Source organism: Mycteria americana, chromosome 13 (assembly GCF_035582795.1).
Source record: "Mycteria americana isolate JAX WOST 10 ecotype Jacksonville Zoo and Gardens chromosome 13, USCA_MyAme_1.0, whole genome shotgun sequence".
Taxonomy (NCBI): Eukaryota; Metazoa; Chordata; class Aves; order Ciconiiformes; family Ciconiidae; genus Mycteria; species Mycteria americana.
Window position 1 is genome coordinate 7,254,247 of NC_134377.1, and position 26,323 is coordinate 7,280,569.

The 26,323-nt window shown below is 53.4% G+C and overlaps 1 protein-coding gene across 1 annotated transcript; it reads right to left on the bottom strand.

The window, feature by feature from the left end:
• Positions 1-3,317: 3,317 nt before the first annotated feature.
• LRRC75B (leucine rich repeat containing 75B) lies at positions 3,318-25,482 on the bottom strand. The gene is made up of 4 exons (XM_075516085.1): positions 25,166-25,482; positions 20,221-20,349; positions 16,916-17,028; positions 3,318-4,512 (listed from the first exon to the last, which is right to left on the bottom strand). The coding sequence occupies exons 1-4, from the start codon at positions 25,421-25,423 to the stop codon at positions 3,990-3,992; spliced, it is 1,023 nt and encodes a 340-aa protein (XP_075372200.1). The 5' UTR covers positions 25,424-25,482; the 3' UTR covers positions 3,318-3,989.
• Between the last annotated feature and the right edge of the window lie 841 nt (positions 25,483-26,323).

The following is a 26,323-nucleotide window of genomic DNA, read 5'->3' on the forward strand; positions in this document are numbered from 1 at the left end:
CTGTAGATCTGAAAAGGGACCAAGCAACCCCAGGAGGAGGAGGGTTTTCTGGGAGGTATTTTATAAAGCCTGGGAAAAATAAGATGGTGGGGAGGTGTGGCATGGCTTTGCACCCGATGACCTCTCCTTCCAGAAGACTACTTCTGAAAGGTGTGCTTAAATGTTTCACTTTGAGATCCACTGTGAGTCTGATCGCCTGGTGGGAGGTCAGGGGCTGCGATAGTGCCCGGCGCAGCTGCAGCTCCCTCTCTGCCACCTGGCACAGGTCCCATTGCAGGCCGCCCACCCGCGTCCGGCACCGGGAGAGGGAGGGAGGGAGGCTGGGAAACCGCGACGATGGAGATAGCCTGGTGTATGAGTCTTGATACGGAGGTGTGCGTGCTGCTTCACGTAGCTGAGGCCGCAGCCCTGCACCAGCAGGGACGGTACGGAGGAGAGTATCCAGGATGAAAGGGATCCACCTCTCCTGCTGGGTTATCCAGCAGGAGACAGAGGCTCACTGCAGGGCAGGCACCCCCTGATTTAGGAGCATAGCAAAGCTGGTCCCTCTGGGTATCAGTGAGGAGACCTGAATTAGCAGCTCATCCCTTTAATCCCCTTTGAGAGCCCCGAGCTTTCCTGTTCAGTGCAAGGAAAGGCTCATTTGGGTTGTGTCATCCTCTCCGGTTTGGGAAGTCGGCTTTTATGAAGATAGCTTCTTCTGAACCTGGGGCCGTGAGCACGCGTGTCATCTGTAGGGGGGCACCGGGGCACTTTGCCGCTCTGGAGCTGGATGCGCACCGCTGTGTTCCCGCCGAGCCCTTCAGCCGGCAGCGCCGGCAGGGGTGGCAGGGAACGGCTGGGTGTGCTGTGGGAGTTCCTCCGCAGCTAAGCTGCGGCCCGTCGGAGTTCATCCAAGAAGCAGCGGCAGTTTCCTAGGCCAGGACCTCATAATTTGCATTTGCATGTATTTATTCACAAGCGGTCCTCCATGGGGAGGTTTCTATGGCAAAGCAACCAAGTGTGTAGGGAGGAATAAGCACGGATCCCGCAGCTGCTCAGCTGAACCAGCCTGTTTCAAGCCGTGCTTTATCTCCAGCTCCTGGAGCTGCCAACTGGCAGCCAGGCATCGCCAGCGATTAGCACAGAATTCCCTTGTAAGGGCTGAATGTCTCATCTCCATCCTGCTGATTAGCACGGCTCAGACCAAACCCACAACTTTCAGCAGGGCTGCAAACGGGCTGCACAGATCCTCCCTCCGCTGGGCCAGGGGCTCTGCAGGGAAGAGCTGCGCCAGTGGTGGGCTGCAGGCCGGGGGTCTTGCCTCGCTTCAGGGGGGTGCCACTGCTGTGCAAAAGCTGTGAAGACGCCTTGACGCAGAGCCTGACAGAAGCAGTGCTGGGAGCCAAAGACCGAATGCTCGCCACCCCTGCTCCCTCTTTCTAGATACGCCACTGACTCACCGGGTGGCTCCAAGCCTTCATTTAAATGCTTCATGCCCGAGCTTTCTTCTTGGCACAGAGTGCTGCTCTGCTTAGCCTGTAAGAGTTTAAGCTGATCTTGCTGACATTTGAAATGCTTTTCATTTTTGCCGAAAGGTATGTCGGAAGGAAAAGAAGAAAAAGAAAAAATTAACACCATCTCTTCCACAGCAGGGGAGGAAACAGATACCACAGTGAGAAGGGAAAAATGAGCGCGAGAAGAGAGGCAGGCGATGCCCCTGGAAGCAGCACAGCCCTTCCCCCAGCAATGGCAATGGCCGCTTGAGCAGCTCTGTTTCACCTTCTGCAAAACAATCTCATGCTCCCAAATGCAGTCTTTGCCGTAGGAATTACTCCACTTCTCCAGATTCACTAGAAGGGCTGAAAAGTGGCTTTGGGTGACAGTTGGGCAGGGGAGCACGTGCCGCCTTCCCACCTTGGGTTCTGCGGGGGCCTGGCTACATTTTCACTCCCTGTTCCCCACCTTCCTGGCCAGACATCATACTCTGGCTACCTCAGGGCCTTTTCTCTTCCGCCTCCACTGGGATGGGGCAGCTAGCACCTGACCCTACCTATATTTGCTTTACCTTCTTATATCTTTGGCTCTTTTTGGTCAGCAGGACGGAGACTTTACAACGCTTCTGTTTGCAAGTTAACGAGATGAGGGTTACGAGGTCCTGCTCAGTGGCCGGGGTGTGAACAGGACTGGGTCCACCATTTGCAGTGTCAGGTTGTAATAGTCAGCACAGTGTCTCTAAACCCAGCTTTGTTCCTCAGGGGACTGTATTTATTTGGGGCTTGTGGCGGTTGATCAGAGACACCGATACCTTCCAATGCCCTCACACTGTTGGTCCAAAGGGGACAAATCGCTTGATAAATATCACCGATTTGCTTCATGCAATGTCTTGTAAAATCAGCAAGGGGCATGGAAGGCATATCTATTTCAGGGGGATTTGTGTGGCTTGGCACATGGGAGTTGCTTATATGTGTTGAGACTCCCAGAGAGAATCAGCAGAGGAAGGCAAAGTTACCATTGTTAATTTAGGAGGGCCAATATTTATATGGTTTTTTTTAATATGTCCGATTTCTTTAACTTTTAACTCTTTCACAAACATACCTGCTCTCTGAATTCCTTTGGGGACAGATAATTGAGAGGACTTGGCTTACCAGCTGAAGTCTGGTCAGTTTATTTGTGTCAGCACCGTGCGACACGGAGGGCGGCAGCCTACCACAAATGAACATCCACGTTTCACTTTCCTTAGAGGAATGAACCACCCTCACCAGCGCGAATGGTTCCTGCTGGTCCTGTCCCACACTGCTGCGGCACTGCATGAGGAGCGCTCCTGGCCCATATTCTTGCAGCGTCTGGGCTGCTGGCTCGATTTGCGAACAACCCAGATACTCAGACTCCGTAGTGCTTCACACTCACCTCCAAGAGAACTGTTTATTATGTTTACATAGAGCATGAGCAATGTGGAAAACACTAGAAATATTGCATCAGTGGTTTGGTTTTTGGACAGCATTGGAAATGGTGATGCAGCTGCTCACGTCATGTCTGTAGTACGAGGTATGCGATATGCCATGAGGAGCCAAAGCTTTGCGCTTTAGTTTGGGGAGTGCCCACCTCTGGCACGGTCACTGCTTGCTCCTCTAGTGCCACAGTTATGCGCTTAGCTGTCTGCTTTTCCTCAATTTCACTTGGAACTTGTAATTTTAGTACAAAAGCACAGTTTTTGAAACCAATCCTGCTAATCCACAAGACTGTTCCCCCTCCCTCTCCTCCCATCCCATCCCAACTCATCCCATCCCCCATGCTCCCACCAACACATACCTCCTTCCCCTCCCTCTCACCCCGGTCACACAGCAAATATCCTGATGCTGCAGTTCCAAGCCATGTGTCCGCCCCAGCCTATGCAATCCAATGGTCTCTGACCAAGTCCCTTTGTTCAGACGTTAATACAAAACACACAATAGGAAAAAAACAAAACAAAAGGAGCCAGACACAAGAGGGAGACACACTGCCGGGCTCCAGCTCTGGCCTCTGAGCCCTTCAACTAAGCTCCACAGCAGCTAGGCTCTTGGGGCACCTCCTGTCACACTCAAGGCTGCAGGTCCCAAGGTTTCCAAGGTGCATAGGAACAGGAAGAAAGGAAGTAAACTACAAGCCTGTTTCTGTTTTAGGTTGCCCCCCATCCCTTTCCCTCAACCCAATGGCTGCTGGAGGATATTCTTGACTCCGACAGGTCTTTTCCCGTCTTCCAGTGAGACCCTGCCTGGGGACCAGGTTCACTGTAAGTCACTGGTTCCTCTCTGGAACGTGGGCGATGGGTTTGGCAGTGAGGGGAGGGAGTGGAGCACGTCGTGGGGGGACGACAGGCTTTTGTCTCACAGCAAGTGGGGGGGAGATGTCAGGGAAGGCGAGAGGAAAGAGCCGAAGGAAGCCGGTAAAGCTGGCCCTCTGCTTGATGCTTGTACTCAAGACTTCTCCTTGGGGTGGCTTCAGTGTGCCAGTGCCAGGCTGTTGTCCAGTCACCTCTCGCAGCCCTGCTGAGAGAAAGCATGTGGCGGGGTGCTTCCTGCTGCTTCATCCTCTGGCTGGCTGCCCTCATGCCCGCTGGAGATCTCCGAGTCGCAGTCGAGCGCTTCATAGATGGTAGGCAGCGTGGTCTGCTGGCTGAGGCGCTTGCGCAGGCCCACGAGCAATGGCTGCGGCATGGAGGAGACGTCCACATTGTTGCCGAGGTCAACCCAGGCCAGGCAAGGGAACTTGTTCATGTCCTTCATGGTGTCAGTCAGCTCCTTCATGGTCGCCCGCGTCAGTCGGTTGCCATTGAGGGAAAGGTGAGTGAGCTTGGGTAGTGCCCAGAGGAAGGGCAGCAGCAGGCGCACCATGTCGTCATTCAGCTCGGTGAAGCTCAGGTCCACGGAGGTGAGGTGGTCGCCGTTGTTCTGCAGGTAGTAGGCCATGCGGTGGACATCCCGCATGGTCAGGGGGATCCCTGACAAATCCATGCAGTCCTGGCTCACCTTCTTCTGCAGGCTGGTCTTCAGGCTAATGATGGAAAGGGGTAGAGAGAAAGATCATTAAGGGGACCACTCTCATCCATCTCTCACCCAAGTGTCAGATCACTTGGGACAGGGGAGAACTCATTAAGAACCTGGGCTAGAACGTTAAGCAAAGGGTTAATGGAGCTCATCTGGGAAACAAGCACCAGGTTTGCACCATGCCTCTGGGCAGACTGTGTGTCCTGGGGCTTTCCAGGATATTCTCAGCACTTACACAAAAACTTTGCCAGAACTGGCTAAACGTAGGATGCTAAAGCGTCTTCCACTAGCACATTTCAGAGGGTTTGTCTGTATGCGCATGTACAGACGCTCGTGCATGGAAAGCGAAAATAACCAAGGCAAGGAAACTTTCTAAGTGCAGTGGTTTGCGCTGTGTGGGGGCTGTTTTTTGCGTGCCACCTCTCCAGGCAAATGCCAAGGTCTGTTGTGAACAGACTGTGCTGCAGGGCTACTGCAGAGGACAGCAGTGTTAAAGGGCTGAGAAATGGGTATTTTATCAGGAAAACAATCTATAGGCAAACTGCGCTCCAGGAGTGGATTTACTGCATGTCCCTTTAAAAGCCTTCCCAAGCAGCACTTAGTCAGTAAGCAGCACCAGTGGCTGCCTATTTGGGTCTCTGTGGTCAGCAGATCATCTGGGATCTGCTGCAGCTGTGAGGAGGCGGGGAGGGCATAAGGGTGCTAAAAGAAATCTAGAGAGATGGTTTCAGCCATTTCTTTTGCTGTCTGCCGGGCAAGCGGCGTGAGGAGGAGGTGGGCGAGCTGTACGGCAGGCAAAGCCGTGCTGTGGGGCTGTCGGGTGTGCAAAGGGAGTGGGATGTGGAGTTTTATGATGGGCTGTGGGTTTGTGAGAGTGCTGTGAGAAGTGGGAGCTGTGGGCTATAGGAGCTGGTGGGGATACGTTGCAAGACTGAGTAGGAATGTGTGTTGGTGTAACATATGAGAACCTAATCCCTTAGTGTAAGTGACATTAGTCTTGTCCTGTCAGACACGTCTAGCTTTAAGGCTATGGGAGCCCTAGTAGGATGCCCACTAGTGTCATTAATCATGTGTGCAGCGGGTCTGTGAGTGCCTTGTCGAGCTTGGGAGGAGCAGGGTGGGTTAAGAATTAACCACCAATTTGAAGGTCCCCACTCTTCCTATCTGGCTCTCTGTAGTGTCCTGCACACCTGTGGCACAGCCAGTCCCTGAGAGCAATGGGTACATGGGGACATGCAATTTCCTTGGAGGAGGCTGCAGCACCGCAGGAGCTCCCGTGGCAGGTGAGAATGTCCCTACAAGCCTTAGCGTTGCCAGGCCCTTCTGCAGCTGTGGAGAGGATGTGACGCTGCCTCTACAGCTTTGCTTTACATATGCAGTTCATGGCATCCTGGAAATTTCGGTCCTTAATAATCCCCTATGAGCATGTGATAATACAAGTGAATAAATGTGCATCAGTGCAGGCAACAGCCCTTCACGGACACGTTCAGCACCGGCAAACCCGTAGCTGTGCTTCCTTGTAGGAGCGTGAGGTGGAAAGACCTCGTGGCCTGCCCTGTCAATTCTCAAGCCCACAAATTCCTGCTCTGGGTTTAGCAGCACTTTGTTCAGGCTACTTCTGTGCGTCCTTGTGCTTCCTGTGGGAATTCACTGTGCAAGGCTGAGGTGGTATCTGCAAGCATGCATTTGAGCCAACGCGCTCGCGTGGTAGAGAGGTAATAACAGCATGGAGTAACTTATATTCAGACCTAAGGGTTTAAAAGAGCCTTATGTATTACTTACTAAATGTTTACACTTTACATGACCCAGACTACTCCTCAGGGGACCGCAGGAGGGACAAGGGGAGCAGCGCTCGTCTGTGCTGTCAAACAGCAGAGACTGATGTACTGGTGAATTATAATTGGTCTGAAAGCACACACGTGAGTTCTCCAAAGGGCCTTCTCTTGAAGATTCTCTCCAATATTGGGGCCCCAGAGACAGGATTGTGAAGAATTAATCAACCACGTTGCTCATAGCAGCGGTGCAGGTCTCTTTGCTGCAGTCTGGATGGCACTGGGCTGGCCTCCCTTTCCCTGGTAGTCCAAGGGATGCTCGCTAGCAGCCCAGCCTGCCTGGGAGCTGTATTTCTTCAACTCTCCTGGAAAAACAATGTGTGCTTTTTTTTTTTTTTTTTTTTTTTTGCACAGTTTGTCACCGACCACTGGCAGTGGTGTAGCACAATCTACCACAAAAGAGGGTTCAACTTGTATAAAATCTATCAGGGACTGGCCTCAAACTGGGAGAGTCCCAGGTCTGCCCTGGCACGACGTTATCCCTTTAGCTGTGCTAGATGTTTTATCCGGGTGTTTGATATGGAGCACTTGTTGTTCTAGCAAAACCAAGCATCAAATGCACAGTGGAGGTGTGCATTCATATTGGTCAGATTAAGCAGGGAGAAATTAATCTTGAGTGTAAACCTGGCTGAATAGGGGAAATAGCCCCCTATATAGAGCAGGGGCTGGCGCAAGAGATGCGATGGAAGCCTTCTCTGGCCTATATCGGTTTAGAACAAGACTTTGTTGGGGACGTGGGGGAATACAGGATAAACAAGCATAGAAGCAAGCCTGTAATTACTTCAGTGCCTGTTTTTTGCAAATGCAGCCTGTGGCTCCTGGAAATTCTCTTCCTCTGTGCCGTCAGCCCATGGCAGATCCTGGGGGGGGGGGGGGGGGGGGGGCAGAAAGGAGACACAAACATGGGGACAGCCCCCGGCCCCAAGCCTCGTACGAGTCTGTGCAAAGCCTCCTCTGACCTTCCTCTTGCAAAGCTACAAGGAACGAGCCTTCGAGCTCCCAGTTTGGGATGGGAACCGGCTGGAGCGGGGACCGCTGGAGGGCACGGCTGAGCCGGCACCGCTCCCGGCCGCGCCCCGGCCCTCGGGGCCGCTTTCGCAGCCGCGGCTGCAGGGGCAGCTCTTGCTTCCCGGGGGCAGGTCTGGGCGGCCCCGGGGTCCCCTTGCGAGGGGCTGGGCTCGGCGTGCGGGCGGTGATAAGCGAGGGGAAGCGCCAGGAGGACAAAAGCGAGACGGCTGTCTGTCTGTGCCCGCCGGGGCTCCCCTCCCGCTGCCTGCTGCCCAGGCACTGCACTCCGAAGTCACGGGTCGTGCTCGGACCAGAGCGGGCACCTTCTGCCGCTCGCCCCAGCAGCAAGCCGAGACCCCAAGGAGGCTTTAATCAAGCAGACAAATTATCTTCCCGTAATTGATTCTCCAGACTGGACTGCTCCTGGCTGAATGTGCTTAAAGCCTCCTGCCCTGTGCCAGGGCTCTCCCTCCCTCCTTCGCTGCCTTGTTTTTCTTTCCTCGCCTGTGTTTTTTGCTGCTTCCTTTTGCCCTCATTGCGGTACCTGCCAGGGTGACTCTGGGCCTCCTGCCCCAGCACTGTCGGCTCCTCCCATGTTTAAGTTGTTCTCTTGCCTGTAAAAACGCCTCTTGCAGGGATGTCTGTAGAAGCCTTGCCCCGGTGGATGTAGCCCCTAATGCTGCAGCCAGCCCCTCGGCTCTCTGGGAAGTGCTGAAGCGTGAGACCTGACGCCCCACGCGTGCTTTGAACCCCGGCAGCTCTCCTCCTCGCCTCCTTGGTGTTCCTGCGCAGCTAAATACCATCTCTGCGGCAGGGCACGGAATAGCTGACTACTCCTTCTCCTCTATTGCTTTAGAGGTAAATATATCTGCTGTCAGAAAAGGGACAGGGAGACGTGGGTAGATGCTTTACTCTGAATTATCTGACGCTTGGGGTTTGGTTTTTTTTTTTTTTTTGGAGCTCTGCTAAGCTCTATTTCTCTTGGGGCAGGGGGAGGCACGATACACAGGACCCCAAGCTCTCAGACACTTGTGCAGCAGCTGAGAAAATGCCAGGTTTATTTCCAGGGAAATGGGTCATCTATTATCCCCTAATTTCTCCAAGTAAAATAGGTTTAAAGATTGCTTCAGATGCAGAAGCTTTTTTTTTTTTGTGTGTGTGCGCGAGACAAAGCAGCTACTTAGCGATATGGTTCTTGATGCCCACGGGACTTGTGGGCAGAGGACGGCAAAGCACTGGAGGCTGGATTAACCTAATGCTACCGCAACTGGTGCTGTGTGCGGATTTATAATTGTGGGGATTTGCACCTAACAAGGATCTGGACCCTGGGCGCAGGGAAGCAGACTGTGTTTGTTATTATCTGCAGCCAGCTTAGAGAGGAAACAAACCCCCGCTCCCTCAGATGCTGGAGAAATGGCTGCGAGCGAGAAATCCTGTGAAACGTTAAGCAAGGGCAATCAGCAGCCTGTGCCCTGCTGCCTGCCTGGAGCCAGATGCAGCACCCAGTGAGGAAGGGTGCCTGCCCGCCCTCTGTGTATAAGGGATCAGCGCCCTGCTCGCAGCCCTAGCCCAGCCCTCCTGAGGGAAGGAGAGGTCTTCTAGGTACACCTCCTTGTTTCTCGTGTGAAACAAGTTGTTCCTTGCATCGTTCCCAACTCCCTCCTTGGGGTCTGGCCTTTCTCCCACTTATCCCTTCCCTAGGTGCCAACTCTACTCTTCAGCGGGCATTAGCCAGCAGTCCCCAGGCTGCCCTGTGAGCCTGGGCATGCGAGATCCACGCAGGATCAGCCCAGGCGGCGCGGGGGTCTGAGGGACCTGCGGGTGTGGGAAGAAGGATCCCTATCTCTCAATCAGAAATGTGGGCTGGGAAAGGGATGAAACCATCTTGTGCCTCCCTTGGCCTTTTTTCTGGGACAAAAATCTTCCTCTCCCCACATAAGGCTCAGTCACTGTTCCTGCCTCTGGGGAACTTGGCTCATGTAAGCAAATTCAGAGCTGTCTTGAGATGAAACAATTGGGAGATCTGAAATGAATTGCTAGTTGGTTGTCTCTAGGACCTGGCCCAAGGCACCTAACCCTTAGGCCCTCTTCCAGGTCCTTCTTTAAGTCCATGAAGCTGAGGGCTCAGCACATTTTTTTATTAGCGCTGAAGCAACTTCTTGCTCATCAGCTAAATTCTTTGGTGGCTGCAGGGAAGGGGTGTAATGGCTCCTGATTACAGGAATGTAATGGCTGTAATGGCTCTGGTGGGACTTGCAGCAGCTGCAGCGGTGCTTGATCTTGTTAGCTTTGTGGGGTTTGGAGGAGCTTGTTCAGCCCAAGAATGTTCAGGTTCCTGGAGTCCCAGCCTCATTTCCTTGTCTCCATCATATGGAGAGAGGCTGGGAGGAGATGATAAGCATCAGACAGGATTTCAGTAATGAAGGATGCCCACTAGTCCCTGCCTGTCTTTCTGGGGAATTACCAGCTTTCTCTGCCTCCCCCCTCTTATTTTTACATTTAATTTGCCTCCAAATGTAAAATTTTCCTGATGCCAGAGACTCCCATCACTGTGCATCCCCTCCTTCATTAACAGGCACTGCCAGTAGTGGCTAATTGGCCATGAGTTGGGTATCTCTTGGCTGCTCTTCCTTGCATAGGACCTAGTGACAGGCATGTCTGGATGGCTTCTGCTCTTTGAGCAGTGATTTAGGGGATGGACTCTGGGCTTTTTAATCGCCTACTTAGCATAATCTGCTTGCTTTGCTTCCCTGTGGCACCGGGTGCTGCTGTGCAGGGCTGGCTTTAGCTGCCTCTAGTGAGACATGAAAGAGGAAAGAGAAGTCTCAAAAGCACTGACCTAGACTAACCCAGCCCAAGCTGTTCTGAGGCTGGGCCCAGCGCCTCTGCGAAGATGGAGGCAGTGCACAAACAGGCCACTTCCATGAGAAGTCCCTCAGTTGCATCTCCATCCTTGCACCTGAGTTCTTTTGATCAGCTGTGGGGAGATCCTTCACCGTGGAGAGAAGGGAGCGCAAAGGTAGAATCACAGAATAGTTTGGGTTGGAAGGGACTGTTAAAGGTCATCTAGTCCAACCCCCCTGCAAGAGCATGGACATCTTCAACTCGATCAGGTTGCTCAGAGCCCCATCCAACCTGACCTTGAATGTTTCCAGGGATGGGGCATCTACCACATCTCTGGGCAACCCATGCCAGTGTTTCACCATCCTCACTGCAAAAATTTCTTCCTTATATGTAGTCTAAATCTACCCTCTTTTAGTTTAAAACTGTTATTCCTTGTCCTGTTGCAACAGGCCCTGCTAAAAAGTTTGTCCCCATCTTTCTTATAAGCCCCCTTTAAGTACTGAAAGGCCGCAATAAGGGCTCGCTGGAGCCTTCTCTTCTCCAGGCTGAACAACCCCAACTCTCTCAGCCTGTCCGTACAGGAGAGGTGTTCCAGCCCTCTGGTCATTTATGTGCCCTCCTCTGGACCCGCTCCAACAGGTCCATGTCTTTCCTGTGCTGGGGGCCCCAGATCTGGACGCAGCACTGCAGGGGGGTCTCACCAGAGCAGAGGGGCAGAATCCCCTCCCTCGACCTGCTGGCCACGCTGCTTTTGATGCAGCCCAGGATATGGTTCGCCTTCTGGGCTGTGAGCGCGCATTGTCGGCTCATGTCCAGCTTTTCATCCACCAGCACCCCCAAGCCCTTCTCCGCAGGGCTGCTCTCGATCACATCATCCCCCAGCCTGTATGGATACCAGGGGTTGCCCCGACCCAGGTGCAGGACCCTGCACTTGGCCCTGTTGAACCTCATGAGGTTCACGTGGGCCTGCTTCTCGAGCCTGTCCAGGTCCCTCTGGATGGCATCCCGTCCCCAAGAAGGACGGTCCCTTTCTTCTACCACCTTCCCTCTGCAGCTGGAGTAGGACATGGATATCTGTAGGTGATGATGCAGCTGAGTGCCTCTCCTCCTCCTGGCTCTGCTGTCACCTTCACTCTGTCCCTGAAGGTGTGTTCAAGAGAGCTGTGAACCCTTAGCCTTCCTCCTTCTGCCACTTGATCCATCCAAGACCTCTGGTTGTTTCCCCTCCTTATCTAGGTCCAGCCTAGCAAAGCAGGGAATAATGCTACCTCCTCACTGTAAATGTCACCTATCAGCCTATGTTCTTGTCAGACCTTCAACTGTGCAAGAGGTCTCTGCTGATTCCTTTTAACTACTATCTGCCACCCAGCCTCCATTACTTCACTCATTGTCTATCTCTGTCAAAGTGTCCTGCTTCTCTTGCCTGCCTATATTGGACTTTTTCCTTCTGATCTGTGACAGGGCGGTGTCAAGCTGCTGGATGACCCTTTCTGCCACCAACAGCCTTTGCAGATGCACCTGCCTCTTGGTGCTGCTGGGAACCCTGGTGACGGGTAGTGTTTGGGGGTCTCTGCACTGTAAGAAGAGGGGAGGGGACAGTTCCTGCCTCTCTCCACAATTTATTCACCAGCTCATGTCTGTCCAGCTGACACCTCTGTGACAGCAGCTTCTTGAAAACATTGTGTGGGGCAGCTCCTGTACTCCCATATGACTCTTGCCATGTGGCTTTAGTTACCCGACTGGTATTCTCTAACTCGGCTTCCTATCTCTAAAGCAGGAATGATGGTGCCTTATTCACCCTGTTGCATAAGGGTGACATGAAGCTCTAGTTAATATTCACCTCATGCCATGTGAAGGCTAGGATCTAGACTGCCAGAGCTGTCATCTGCAGCCCTGAGTGATGTTTTCAAGGGGAAAAAAAAAAAAAACCCAAAGATCCAAAGCCCTTCAGAGCTGTTTCCTTGCGGTCTTCTAGACACAGGTGCTTTCATTGCATTTTAAAAGTGCATCTAATGCCGCAGTGTCTGAGCAATGCACATCAATATCTGAGGAACAGAGCAATGAGCCCAGAAGGGATGCTCTGTTCTCCGCCCAGCTTTGGATTAGCCAAGATGTTCCAAAATGAAATTCACTCAGATGAGCAAAGTAAAACTGTGCTGAGACTTGTGGAAAGGAAAGCCTAGATGCAGACACTTCGGGAGTTATTTACTCCATGCACACAGCTGCCTTTGCTCTTCCAGAACCAGTCACTGTGAAAAATCTGGGGTTTTTTTCTGTGCCAGGAACACGCTGCTTGTAAAGATCACTCTGTTTATTGCCTGCGTGTTTTGTGGATTCAGGTTTGATCCTTTGCACTCAAGAAAGGAAGTAGTTACACTGAAGGAGCCAGCTCTGGGGACGATGCAAGTGGAAGATACGTAAGGTTCCCTGACGTGGCTTTGCCGAGACAGCTCAGTTGTAACCCGCAGCTGCTTGGCTGCAGTACTAGGCTGTGGTCTAGCTCTCCAGACAAACGCTGCCTCTACCCTTCTCCCTCTCCACTCTGAATTGCAGTCCAGTGTGGCTTTGCCCTCAAAAAGTAATGCACCCCTGGATTCAGGGATGCAGATGGTGACACTTGCACTAGAACATGTAGTTCTCCTGCAATGCTGAATTAAGGCATCCTCAAGACTTCTGAAAAAAAGAATTAATAACATCCAAAAATTCTGCATCTGTCAAAAGTGGTGTTAATAGCCGAAAAAGCCGATGTCTGCGGAGAAGAGCATTTCTTAATCCATTACTCTTTACACTATAAACATCAATTTAATGAGAAAGTGAAGCCGGAGTTATACAACACTCCAGGATGTATTCTGCTCATTAAGTGTGAGTGAGCTATACAAATGTAAAATGGTGCTAAAACTGAATTCCCGCTAGGATATAAGGGACAGTCAATTGTGCAGTGAGGTCGTGCTGGTCCCTGCTGTAGAAATCTTATCCTCCAGCTTTTGAGTTTTTAGTTTTAAAACCCCCAGAAAATCCCCCAAGAGCTCAACAGTTTGGTTGGGCAGCCAACCCAAGCAGGGTCAGCTGCAAGGTGGGGTGCAGGCTGTTGGCTGGAAGCTGCAGACCTGAGAGAGGATTTTGCAGGAAAGGAGAATTGAACCCTTTGCTTTCAGTGTGGCAAACCTGTCTGAGTATCAGCTGGGCAGCTGAAATAGTCTCCCTGGGGGGCTGCACAGCTGACGCTGCTAACCCTTCCTTGCACAAGGCAGACGGCCACTGTCAAGAACGCACCAGCATGGATGCAGAGGGCAAACTGCCTCCCAGCATCACCTTTGACGGTTTAATCAAGCAGAGAAAACGGACGCAGCCTGGGCCGGATCTCTCCTCCTTGCTTCAGCTGCTGTTGCGTTGAGTCTGCTGTGCTGCAATGAGCTTTTCCCTTCCATGTTTCTGTATGGCCTCTGCTTCTGGCCCGGGGCATTCAGCCGCTAATAGCACGTGGGCTGACTTCTCTCCCAGACTCAGGGCCGGGTGCCGTATTACAGTCACTTTTGTGGGTAGCTCTTCAGAGGAATGGCTAACAGGATAAAGAGCAGCCCACTGTGTCCTGCGCAAGGCACGTTGCACCTTTGCTGCAGGCGTAGCCCTGGGTTGACTACATCAGTGTTGAAGGTGGTAGTGGAAGCAGGTGGGACTTTAGTGGGGAGCTACGTCAGTGTTGAAGGTGGTAGTGGAAGCAGGTGGGACCTCTGGCTTTAGTGGGGAGCAGGTTTTGTGGTTAAGGAGGTCTAGAGGAACGTATCTGTGTGTATCTGGAGGCTCTCGCATTTGATGCTTTGCTGACTTAGTCTCTTTGTGAATATTTAGTATCTGGTTGGGCTCTATAGCATGAATAGCATAAGACTGTTCCTGCCTGGTGGAAGTCTGATTGGCTCTTAATAGAATTTATGGTTCCCGATGTCCTGGCATTGCTGTGTATTGAAACAGGAGTGCTTGAAGAAATGTATCTTAGCCTTTCTGCTTTATGAGTTCATGGGTGGCTTGGGTTTGTACTTGCTGGATGTTTTGGGTCCCACTGAGAGTAGATGGGGACGTAAATACAGTTAGTTTCTGACCTGCTGGTTTGCTGTTTGGCGGTGGGGAGGAACACCCGATGCGTGATCCAGCTCCAGTATTGCAGGTCCTTTCCGTCTCCCATACCACATCTCCATAACAGCCCAAATGTAATTAAAACCTGGCAGTTGCTCTAAGCTCTCTGTATGGCTGGGCTTGTTAATTATCTCCTGGACCCATCTGACATGCTGCCAGAAAGCAGAAATCTCATTTCAGAAGAGAACAAGGGGGTCCTGCATCAGCTCTGTGAAAGCCAGAAGCCAGAGCCCAGGAGACTGAAAAAGCGAGAGGAGAATTCAGTTCCTGAATGTGGTCTCCACGCACCGATTCCTCCCTGCTGTCCCAAATCCCCACTAGATTTTAGAAATGCCTTCAAAGTACTGCTGCTAGACCTGTGCTTTTTACGGGACCTTGAGGGCAGGAAGGGTGCAAGCCAAGGGCATGGGTTCAGAGACAGAGATTATAGTACAATACTCTCACTAGCAGACAGAGGGAAGTGGAGAATTCGGATCAGATAAAACCAGCCTGGCTGGACAAAATTAGGCCCTGATATCTCCAAATGAAGCAGCTATTTCTTGCCTTCCTGCTACTGGCCACATCCATTTTCTTGCAGCGGCTTCGGACGCCAGCTCTGCAGGCGCCTTTGGCCACAAAGTGCAAACCAGTTCCTCTCCAGTCTTAAAAGAGGAAGCCTTGCTGTTTAATATTTAATCAAAATTATTTTGTACCTTATGTAACACCTTGCAGCTGGCCCTGGCTGCCAGGCAGAGCCACCCATTTTAGACCTGTATTTCCTTCCTTCGCACGCTGCCTTGCTGCCCTCTCCCTGCTTGTGCTCACGGGTGCTCTGTACCCGGCCGATACTTTGGGCCTGGCCCCTCTGTGTGGGATTTGGGCTGACGGGGCCCAGAGCTCTTCCTCTGGCCACAGACCTGCTCTCTGTGTTGTTAGTAAGTGATGAGTTTGCAGCAGGCAGTCCTCTGCTCTCCCCAGGCTGGGCAATCGGAGGGAACACCTCCAGTTTGACTCTCCAACTGGAGAAGCAGCTTGTTCTGCCTGCAAACGGGGCGGGGGGGGCAGAGGGTTGAGTTGGGTAGCGGCAGGGAGGGATCTCTCCCTTGGAAAACCTGAATGAGGCCAGGTTTCAGTAAAAGGGAGCTTGGAAGGGAACGGAGACAGCCACCCTCTCTAGAGCTCTCCCTGTTTCCAGCACGTCTTATCCTTAAGCCTCTCTTCTCTATCTTGGGAGGGGACGGGGATGAGGTCAGACCCGCTCCCTGCATCTCCAGCGCTCTGCGGGACCCCATAGGGAAAATGCCGTCTAACTGCGTGGGTCTGGAAAAGGACTTGCTCAGCTCTGGTCCCTCGCTCTTGTTCTGTGCTGTGGTTCCCGCCTGCAGACTGGCACAAACGGCCCTGCCCTGTGGGGTGCTGGCGGCGAGAGCACCGAAAGTCACGGAGGGCTCGGATTCAGTGGCAAAGTGGGGCTACAGGTATGAGGGGCAGGTGGCCTGGAAATCGTGGTAGTAGGGATTTTACTCCTTAAGATGCACTGGGGATCTGCCTCGGAGTCAGTCGAAAGGTATGATGGAAATGTCAGTTCCCGTGGGGGATTTTAAGTTGCTGGCGCATGCATCAAAGACTCTGAAAGTCTCGGGACCGCCCGAGGCCGTTCTCAGAGTGCTGCCAATTTTGCTGTTCTTTTTACCCGATCCTGCATTTATTCCTGTGAGGCTCATGGGGCTGACATGAGCTCCTCTTTTCTTAGTCACTTCTCTGTCTTGTCTTCAGCACTGGTGATCTGTGTCACAGGAACGGGCTTTACTCGAAGAAAATGAGGAGAGAAGGGGTGGATTGAAAAGTAGGGATTGCTCTTTATCTGGTTAGAAAAGCCAGCAAGTGTCAAGGAGAGAACAAGTGTGGGTGTCTGAGTATGTTTGTAGTAGCGGAAAGCAGCTGCCACCCGGTAGCTGTCTGTGGCCAACGTGCCTGGAGTGGGGTTCCCTGTGCGTGAGGCTCTGCATCATCTCCGGTCCCTCTCCTGGTCCTGGCAGAGAAGCGGGAGGTAAGGAAGGACGGTCACCTCTCTGCCAGCCACCCCAAAGCGGTTCCTGCTGAATGGGGCGCTCAGCTCGCGGTAGTGCCTCATAGCGGGAGACCTTCCCCGCAGGCAGGGACGTTGTACTGGGATAGGCAAGGACAAAGTGGGATGCGGAGCCGGGGGCTGGCTCGGCCCTGCATGGGTGCGTGTGTCTGCAAGGTGCCAGCTTTAGCCATGCTCCTGGGGCCAAACACCCCGCAAGCCCTGCCGGGGGGGTTCTCTGCGCTGTGCAAGCACCGTTTCAGTGGGATCGATTTCGACGCGCTTGGGAGAGGCTGAGGAACTGCAGGCCTACGTAAAAAGGAGTAAATAGCAAACCAGATCAGGGCGAGGGCTGTCGGCACTGACCCTGCGCTGTTTGGCTGAGGTTTTCCAAGAGACTGAGCAGAGGCTGCCACGCAGGCTTTCAGCCCTGCCTTTCTCCGAGAAGGGCAGTAGTGCCAGACTGGGATGGTGCTTGGCTGCAGCCCAGCTTCTCCTGGCAGATCCCCCTCCGTGCCCGTCCGCGCTGGCCCTGCCGGGCTGCTTACCACGCTTGGGTCTTCCTCCGGGGCATGCCGTGACGGTGCCATTTCGAGTGGGGAGTTAGGTGGTAAATCAGCTGCCTGCAGATCCTGTCCGAGGATTTCCAGGGGTCATATTCCTGAAAGCAAAGGGACAGCTTAGCCTCTGCGTGCCCCGCAGCAGAACCGGAGACAAGGGGGAGGACAGAGGAAGATGGGAAAGGAACAGAGGTGGTAGTGGAGCAGGGGAATGTATAAAGGGGAGGAGGTGAAGAGGAGAGGGAACGAGGATGAAAGAGGAATGGTGAGAAGGCCCGAGATGCCTCTGTGCCACATGCCATCTCCTCCTGGGCTGGAGGAGGAGGAGCAGTAGGAGCTCTGCGCTGCCGGGAAGGACCCCAGCCCAGCCAGCATGTTCCTGCCACTTCACACCCTACCAAGGAGCAAGCGGAGCTCAGAAGAGGGGGTTATTTTCTAGAGCTGTGGCAGGGGGTCCTGCCCTAGGCCAGGCAAGACCCAGGAAGGCAGGGGTGGCTGACAACGTGAGAAGGGCTCTGTGCAGGGACCCCCTATGCCCTTTTCTTCAAAAGATCTCCGCTTTCAAAAAAGCCCAATGCGGCGACAGCATGGGTGTCCCAGCTCCTCGCTGCTGCATTCTCAGCAGCACCCGTCCCCAGCTGGGCAGACAGGCTGCCAACTCATTGTGTGGACTACGCCACATTTCTATCAATTACCTTGTTGCCATGCCTCCCAAACTCTAAATGCATACTGTCTTTGGACTGACCATGTGTTCCCCTCATGTGGAAAGTTCAGCAGTCGGCACCCTTGCCCCGTCTCCCAGGTGCTTTTTGCTGGGAGAGATGTGCCCGGGACATCCCTGCTCCTCCTGCAGCAGCACCCTGACTCTGTTCCCTCCTGTGCTCCAGCTGGGAGATGCCGGGACAGGGAACCAGCGAGCTCCCCGTACTCCGTCTTACTTCCTTGCGGTCCGTTCTGCTCCTGGAGGGTTGAGTTCAGGAGCTTTCCAGTGCCAGCAGTTTCCTCCAGCCCCTGCAGTAGCTCATCAGGAAAAGATGGCACCAAGATGGTTGCTACTGTCCTGGGTTTATTTTTGCACGTGTTCTCTATCGCCGTGACTTTGAACAGCACTTCTCTTCCTCTGGTGAAGCAGAATGGCAAATGGCAGCTGCTGAAGGCTGGGATTTCTGCCTCCTCTATCGTATTTTCCAAATGCTGACAGACACCTCCGTTCCCATTCCTCAGCCCTCCAGCTGTGGTGCAACATGTGCATTTAGGGATTTGATAGGTAAACATATAGTAAAGCTGTTGGGGAATATGCTAATTTATTCTTTATTGCAAGCGGTTAAAGTGCCGTACTGTGGGCCAACAGCTGCACTGTGACTTTCCTAAGCAGTCACTGAATCGGCCGAACTCCCCAGGGACGCGCTGCCAGCATGTGGCCGTTCTGCTGTGCCAAGCGGAGGGGGATCCCGGCCTCGGTGCTCAGCTGAGCACCCCCTGATCCCTGTCCCAGCTCCCCTAGGAACCCCACAGGGACTGCCCCGTGCCCTTGGGTTAGGTGCCTTGTTCTAGACTATTACTGCACTGGCAAGGCTGCAACTGGCACCCTGCTGTCGCCTACAACGGCAAACCTTTCCAAGTGGGTGCACGTGCACACCAGGCTTCGGCACAGAAGCTGGCACAATGCTCTGCAAGCATTTGTTGGCTCACAACTGAGAATTACCCTCCTGTTCCTTCCCATGTCCTCACTGATTTAATTTCCCCTGACAGACTGGGAATTGCGCTCGGCCTGCTTGCCTGTAATGCAGTTACACCCACCAGATGCTCAGCCAGGGTCGGAGAGGGGATGTGGTCTGCCGATGTTTGTGCTGGGAAGGGTGCTGAGTCTCTCCAACCCCTTTAATTAAACTCCCGTTGGCTTTGAGGGGCAGCTCAGGTGCTCAACATCTCCCTTAGGAATGGGGAAAATCTTATCTATATGATGGCACACGTGTCAGCGTAGATAAGCACGTGCATCTATAAGGCATGAAAACAGAGGAGGGGTGGTATATGGAGGTATATAGAAATTGTAGGTGGTTATTTGCTAGGCACCTGGGTGCTGGAGCGGGGTAACGTCCCCCCGTGCTGCCTCCCCTGAAGGGCACTGCACAGCGTGAGGTTGGAGATGGTCTGGTAGAACAGCTGGAGATGAGGCCACGGGAAGTATGGTTAAGAGGTACCACTCCTGCAACCCACCCTCTTCCTTTTTAGATGCTTATAATATTTGCACACAAATTACACTCGAAAAGAAGATTTTTTTCAGGCTGCATTGCAGCCCGATGATGATGATTAAACTTTGGCTAAGTGTAGTTTGGCTATTGAGACCTGACTGGTTAATTGTTATCAGAGAGCCTCAGGAGGTGGCAGAACAAGGTTAGAAATGCCACTAATCTACACCAGGCACTTAATGTATTCCCTAGGGCACCGCTGTTTGCTCCGAGCTGCGCGTACTTAATATATCTCTTTGAATAAAGAAATTCACTCTATTGCTCTCCTTATAAAGCAAACACAACACTTGCCAAGCCTGATGAGCAAATGGATGTATTGCAAATCCAAGTGTTTGTGGTGGCAAAGGGTAACAGAAGTAGATGCTGGTGTTGCTGTGGGGCTGTGGTATCTGCGATGTTTGTCTGCGCTCAGCCTTGCCTTTCTTTGCTCTCTTCATTCTCTGAACAAAAGTGCCGGAGCGCTGCAGGGATACTGTGCGCGTAACACATTTGCTCTTTGAACCCTGAGTTGCAATATATTCCTACGGCACCATTCTTTACGCGGAGATCTGGGAGGTTATATGGGGGATGTCATGCTGGGTTAGGGTAGTTGCATATGGCCCAGGGCCTGGGAAGAGAGAGGTTCTTGTCCTCCTCCTGCAGAGGAGCAGAGATCTCTGTTCCCCCCTGCAGCCCCATAAGCCCCCCATAAGCTAGCTGCTTTGAGCCTCTGGGGCATACCAGTGAATGTGGCACCACCATCCGCCCCATATATTTTTCTCTGGCCTGTACCCTGTCATCAAGTTTATTATTGGCACAAAAAGTAAATTCCTGATTTTTGTGTGCATAACCGCCCCCTCCTTCAGTTGCATTCATGTTCTGAGGTGGTTTTAACTGATTTCTACCGAAATATGCACAACAATCTGTATGCTACCACTCCAAGGGCATACACGGGCTGGTTCTGAAGAACTGCAGAGCACCACCCAGCACCAGCCACCCCATCAGGGCTCTCTCTGCATCAGTGCTATGTCGCAAAACGTCCGTTGAGCTGAGGGAAGGGTTCACCTTTTTGGGACACTGCAGATCTCTAGCGAGGCTCATCAGCAAGTCATGGGAGATGGGATCCACCAAGTTGAGGAAAGTCGCGTTTTTGTAGAGCACTTCATTGAGGAACGTTCCTTCCAGTCCCAGGTCCTACAAGAAAAACACGGTCGGTCAGATACGCAGGCTCCCTTGGAGCTTTCGCCATGAGGTGTTTTGAAACCAGAAAGTAAATCCCATGAGGTGCCAGCTGGTTGCTCAATACAGGAGACTATCCAACAAAGGTGAAGCAGGTGTGTCTGACCCAGCTTTACTGTGATGGGGGATGTGGACAGCCAGAGAGCTGAATGAGGTGCAGTGCCGAGTTGAGCTAGTCAGCCTAGGGACTGACCGCCTTGTTTCCACTTACCGCAGGGAGGTGAGAGCAATATCATTTCCAGGCTGGCTGGAGCCCAGAGAGAATTAGCTCCAGAGAAACTTACAGTTTTGTCAGCTTCTGCGTGTGAATGTGCTGAAGAAGCCAAGCAGGAAGGCTGGCTCTGAACCTGCTTCCCCAATCTCAGCTTTTCTGGAAGAATCAAACCTTTCTCAGATATTTAGATACTGCCATACGCCCTGGTGGTGGCTGGCTGACTAAAAGTCCTGCCCATCAGCATGAGTTTAGCTGTGCTTTGAATTTCTCGGGAAGTGCTAAGCACTGGCAGTATTGTCTTTTGGGTGTAATGGTAAATTTATAGGTAGCTCTACACAACAGTCATGGGGAATCCTCTTCCCATCTTCCACAGTGCGAGCTAGGGGAACATCTGTGGTCCATGGGACTTGCCTGCATGGACCAGGCTATGGGGCACCTCTGGATGTGCTGGAGGAAACCTCAGCATCCTTGGGGAAAAAAAAGCTTCCCCAGGGGTCAGATGGGTGATACTGCAAAGAACTAAGCTGTTTCTTGCTAAGAGGAAAGCTAAGATCTAATATATTGACACGGTTATTACAATCAGGAGGTACCACAGAGCTGGGGAGGGAGGGAAAGCATCTGAGAAAGAGAGATCACATACTCACATGAAAATACACTGAGGGCAGAAAAAAATACCCCAGGAGTAGAAATGCAGAACAATAAAGCTCCCTAATGGGGATAGCGCTGGGTCTGATTCAGTTGACAAGGAGGGCTCAGCTGAGGGAGGAAACAAGTCCTGTGCCCGTTCTGTACGCTGCTGCAAGCAGAAATGAATAAGCAAATGGGTGCCCCATATGTTCGCGCCGCTCCACTGAATGTGTACTTCAGGCACCACCCAGTGAAAGATGCACTGAGAGCTCAAAAAAAAAAAAAAAAAGGCAAAAAAAAAAAGCTGGGTGTACACACATAGATCACCAGATTACCATAGCTGGCAGAGGTGTGGGATCTTAACCCTAAGCAGCAATCAAAGCCAGTGCTGTATCCACTCTCTCCTGCTCTGGATATGCTTGGATCGAGCAGAGAGCACAATACCAAAGAGACCCTGGCTACAGATCTGATGGAGAAGGGGAGAATAAATCAAATGCTTTACAGCCCCGTCACTGTGTGCACACAGACGACACCCGTAAGCAACCAAGGAACCCAAGCAGTGGATCAGCCCTGAAGGACAGACAGCCACGCACAGCTGGATGTGAGCCAGGAGCGTACCAAGGCATCATGCCAATGTCTCCCTTAACCGTAAGGCTTCAGGGAAATGGAGCCTCCTACGCCAAGTGTAATAGGCACAGATGAAGAAAGCTGCCGAGAGGATGGCATAGCTGGGCATGCAGCAGTGGATGTCAGAGCAGTAATTAAACTCCTCCAATTGGAGCTGTACCATTAAGATGAATCTGCGTTCCCATTATAAATCCTGCCTGCAAGGGTTTTATAAATAATATAGCTGTAAATATTCACTTCACGTTGATAGTCCATAAATTCTTAGCCCAGAGGCATTTTCTGGTTCATCTTTCTTGTTTCCCTCTCTCCCTCTCATTTCCTGGAAAATTTTGTGCCGCCTAAAGGGTGGCTGCAGACAGCGGAATATTGTAAGTCTTGCCAGTTCAGTTGGCTTAGTGCTGTTATCTTAAAAATGATGCTTGGCCGTTGTCTCAGCACAGGGAAATCAGATTGTACCAGACGTTTTGCTGGTGTAAGTCTAATGTCTCCCCTGGCTTCAGCTGAGCGATGCCCACTCAGACCAGCAGGAAAGCTGGCCCGTCTTTTGCAGGTGGGTGTTTCTGAGGCCAGCAGGGTGACGTGCAATGGAGCTGTCCCAGTGTTCCTGTACGGTGCAAGTGTACATGAGCGTACACCTGTGGTTTGCACTTGTTCTCTGCAGTCTTCTAAAACGCTAGCATCTTGCATATTATTAGGGGATCTGCCTCTGGCTGGCTCGCTTGCTTTACTTTAATACAGCCTCCTAACATCCTAGGAGCAGTCCACAGCCCTTTGGGGTCTGCAGACCACAGGTCAAAAAACCCTGGCAGATACAATTACGTCTGCAGGGCTGGACGAGGTCTGTGTCTGCCGGGAGCAGCGGGCTGCCTTGCAGCGGGAGGCACGCATCGGGAGCCCGCGTCCTCCAGTCTGGCTGAGCACGTCTGCTCCTTTGGGGAGGCTGCGGTTCTGGTCTCACCACTGCTGTGCCTTCTCTGGGGTGTTTGCACCCTGGCCCGAGGCACAGTGATGAGGTATGGTGTTAAACATCCTCGCTGTCCACTAGAGTGAACAAGGTATCTCTCTTTTTACAGGTAACAAACAGACCCTCACCTGGGACGCATTAATCCGTGACTCCTGAGAGCGTGTTACTGCCAAGGTAAGCCAGCTTGCGTAAGGAAGGACACACTGGGGACCAAGCTAAGGGCTGAATTCAGTTGAGGAGTGAGGGAAACTTGTAAATGAGAAAAAAGGCTGATCGTAGTACTCTTTGAAGCTGACGTTGGACATGTGAGGAGGACTGGTTCTGATTACATGACCCCAGCCTGGCTGACAGTTGTGTTCAGTTGTTGAAGGGTGCAGCATGCGTTAGTGGTGTAGCCCTCTGTCTCTGAAATCTCTGAGCACACAACGAACCGGAGGCTTTGGGGTGGTGTTGGATGCATTCCCGTCTTACTTGGCGGAGGAAAGCTGTGTTGTGACTGCAGGATGCATGTCCCACTGCTCCGTCGTGAGCAGATGAACAGAGGGTCACTGTTTCGACATGGACAGGCAGAGATGGGGACCAGGAATAACGAGGGGAACTGGAAGGGCAGTGGACAAAATGTGAGCGTTCAGGACGTGGTAATTCCCAGCGCAGATGTGGGGAAGCCAACTGTTTAACTGATCCTGAAAGGAGCTGGCAGGCTGCATTGAAAGGAGGGCTTAGAAATGAACCTCCATTCCAGATGGCCCTGTGACTTAGCATTCAAACCCTGGCCGTTCACAGATGGACCTTCTGGAGATCTCCAAGGTCTGTGGGGGATTTCAGTGCTTCAGTCTCAAGGAGAGGTGCTGAGCACTATAGAAAATGACATTCTGTAGTTCTGGCCTCTGGCATACCCTACAAAAGTCTGTTCATGTTACATCGCCATGTTCATGAAGTGAGAGGTTGCCTCTTTTTCTTCACAAGCTTCTTGTAATAGTGCCTTTCCAAAAATGTCTTTGAAATCTTATTCAACCCTTGTCTGCCATACCGGTGCACACATACAGGCTTTCTGCTGAGGGTTTATCTATCTATATGCGTGGCAAGAAGGGTGTTTGTGGTGCTGCTAACCATCCTCATGTGGACACTAAGGCAGCAGACAGGAAAAGTAGAAACGTAATTTTTTGGTCCTGTAAATTCTTAGCCATGAGTGTGCAACTTGCTGGTAGCCTGGGGCATTGACCACCACTGTTGGACGTGTTGTAAAACCCAGGACGTGCAGAGCAGAGACAGGGCTGTTAATGCAGCTCCCTGCAGCTGGTAGCATGGCTGTACAAGCATCCCAGCAAGCCAGTCCCTGCTCCAACGTACTCACGCCCAAAGGTTACTCGCCACTATGGCGAGAAACTCAGCATGTTCCCAAGATGAAGTAGGTCATTATCTAATGAAGCAACAGGATAAGCTAAGCACTGACGGTGTTTTATGTCCAAATCAGAGGGAGGATTTGTCCCCTGAGCTACTGATTGCAGAGTTGCCTGCAGTCTGGGGGAGCTGAGTTTGCCTGGAAAGTGACGGTAGCACTTAGCGATGGAGGAGATGGCTCTGTTCCAGCAGCAGGGCTCTGTCCTCAGCATCAGTTAGGCACCACGCTGTCTGCACACTGGCTTTTCTGTTCCTGAATGGCGGCAGCCGAAACGAGCTCCCGCTGATACACCGACCCCTTTACGTCTCCTCTCAGCCTAGGCTGTCCCAGGGGTCCTCTCCAAAACCATTTTGGGTGCTCCCAAAGACACATCTTGGCCAGCCTGGCGGGGCAGGTGTATTGGGATGTGGCGGCAGTGGGATGGCAGTGGCTTTTCTCTGGGGGGCATCGATCCTGAGCGCGCCCAGGGGCTGGCACGGAGGGGCGTGGATGGGGAGAGCCGAGCCTTGGACGCCCCTTTTCCTGCGTGCAGCACAGCACAGCCTTCCTCTCTGCCCGCCCCCGGGCAGCCGGGCCAGGTGCCCCTCGCCCGGGCCGGGGACACGGGGAGGCGGCCGGGAGCCAGGGCGGGAGTCGCCTCCCCGCAGCCGCTCCTGCCTGCCGCGGCGGGGACCGAGCCGGGCGGCTCCCGCACCGCCGGGGCGCGGAGCGGCGAGAGGCAGCACAAAGAGTCCGGCCCGGCCCCGGGGGGCTGCGCGCCCGCCCCGCCGAGCAGCGGGGGCCGTAAACCCCGGCTCCCCGCCCCGCACGTACCCCGGGGCGAGGCGGCAGAGCCCAGCCCGGCCCGGCCCGCGCCGCCCGCAGCCCTTTGTTGCCCGCCCTGCCCGCACCGCCCGCGGGCGGCGGCCCCGGGGCGCGGCTCGCCCGCGGCATTTACCTTCCGAAGCAGCCTGAGGATGTGCACGGCGTGCTCCCGCTTGTGCTCCCGGATGGTGGCCTGGATCTCCCGCAGCCACCCCACCCGCCGCACGTAGGGCGCCGGCGAGGCTTTCCGCAGCACCCCGGGCAGCTTCTGCGGGTGGAGGAGCAGGGAGGAGAGGTGGAAGTCGCCCCGGCCGCCCTCCAGCCTGCCGGCGCAGGGCTCCTCGGTGCTCTCCTCCTCCAGGCTGCTCTGCCGGCTCATCCGGGAGCCCATGGCCGCGCTCCGGCCGCGATGCCGCCGCGCTCCGGACCGGGCGGGCACCGGGCTGTGGGCCGGGGGAGGTGCCGGGGGAGGCGGGGGGTCCGGGCCGCCCCGCCCGGCCGGCCCCGCCCCGGCTCCCCGTGCTCCCCGGCTGGTGATCCCCGGCGGAGCAACGCCGCAGGGGTATTTTGTTTGCCCGGGTCCCTGCCCCAGCACCCGCCTCCCCGGCGGCTGGGCAGCCCCCGCTGCCTCTTCTCCCGGAGCCGCCTCCCGGGTTTGTTCCGCCGGGAGATGCCCGGCGGAGAAGACAAAGAGAGGAGCGGATGCTGCCGGGACCGCTCCTTGCATCCAGGCATTTCGGGGAGCTTTTTTTTTTTTCCTGGGCAAACTCTCTGAACGCTGCAAAAGGTTGTCAAGATTACCAGGGGTTCAAAACACGCCATCTGGCTGGGACTGCTTCCGTGGGCTGTGTTTTCTATCAATCTGCTGTTGGACCCAGAGGAGGTGTTTTTACGAATCTAGAAAGTGGCAGGAATTCTGCCCACCACCCGTCGTCTGCAAGTGATAGTACGATGCTGGCACCGTTCCTTACCTGCTGTGGGCACAAGTGTTTTCCTCGTGTGCATCCCTCCCTCCCCCAGCAGTGCACAGCGAGTTTAGCACATGCTTTCCCTCAGACAGAATCGCTGCCATCCAACTGCACAGTAGGAAACAAAGCCTGGATCCCATCTCCAACCACTGAGATTTTGCAGGCAGCTGAGTCATGCTCCCAGTATAACCAGTGGCTCAGCCTGACCTTCCCGCTTTCTGGAGCTGGAGCCATGGGCTCACTTCTGTTCAGGACTATTGCCACACTGAGCCCAGGTGCCCGTGATGGACCACAAGCCCTGTACACAGAGCAGGAGTGTCTGG

Bases quoted from the DNA above. Each gene is read 5' to 3' on its own strand.
- LRRC75B (XM_075516085.1), bottom strand. From the start codon at position 25,423: ATGGGCTCCCGGATGAGCCGGCAGAGCAGCCTGGAGGAGGAGAGCACC. The intron at 20,350-25,165 runs GTAAATGCCGCG...TTTTTCTTGTAG, and splicing joins TCCTCAGGCTGCTTCGGAAG to GACCTGGGACTGGAAGGAAC. The intron at 17,029-20,220 runs GTGAACCCTTCC...CTTTGCTTTCAG, and splicing joins ATCTGCAGTGTCCCAAAAAG to GAATATGACCCCTGGAAATC.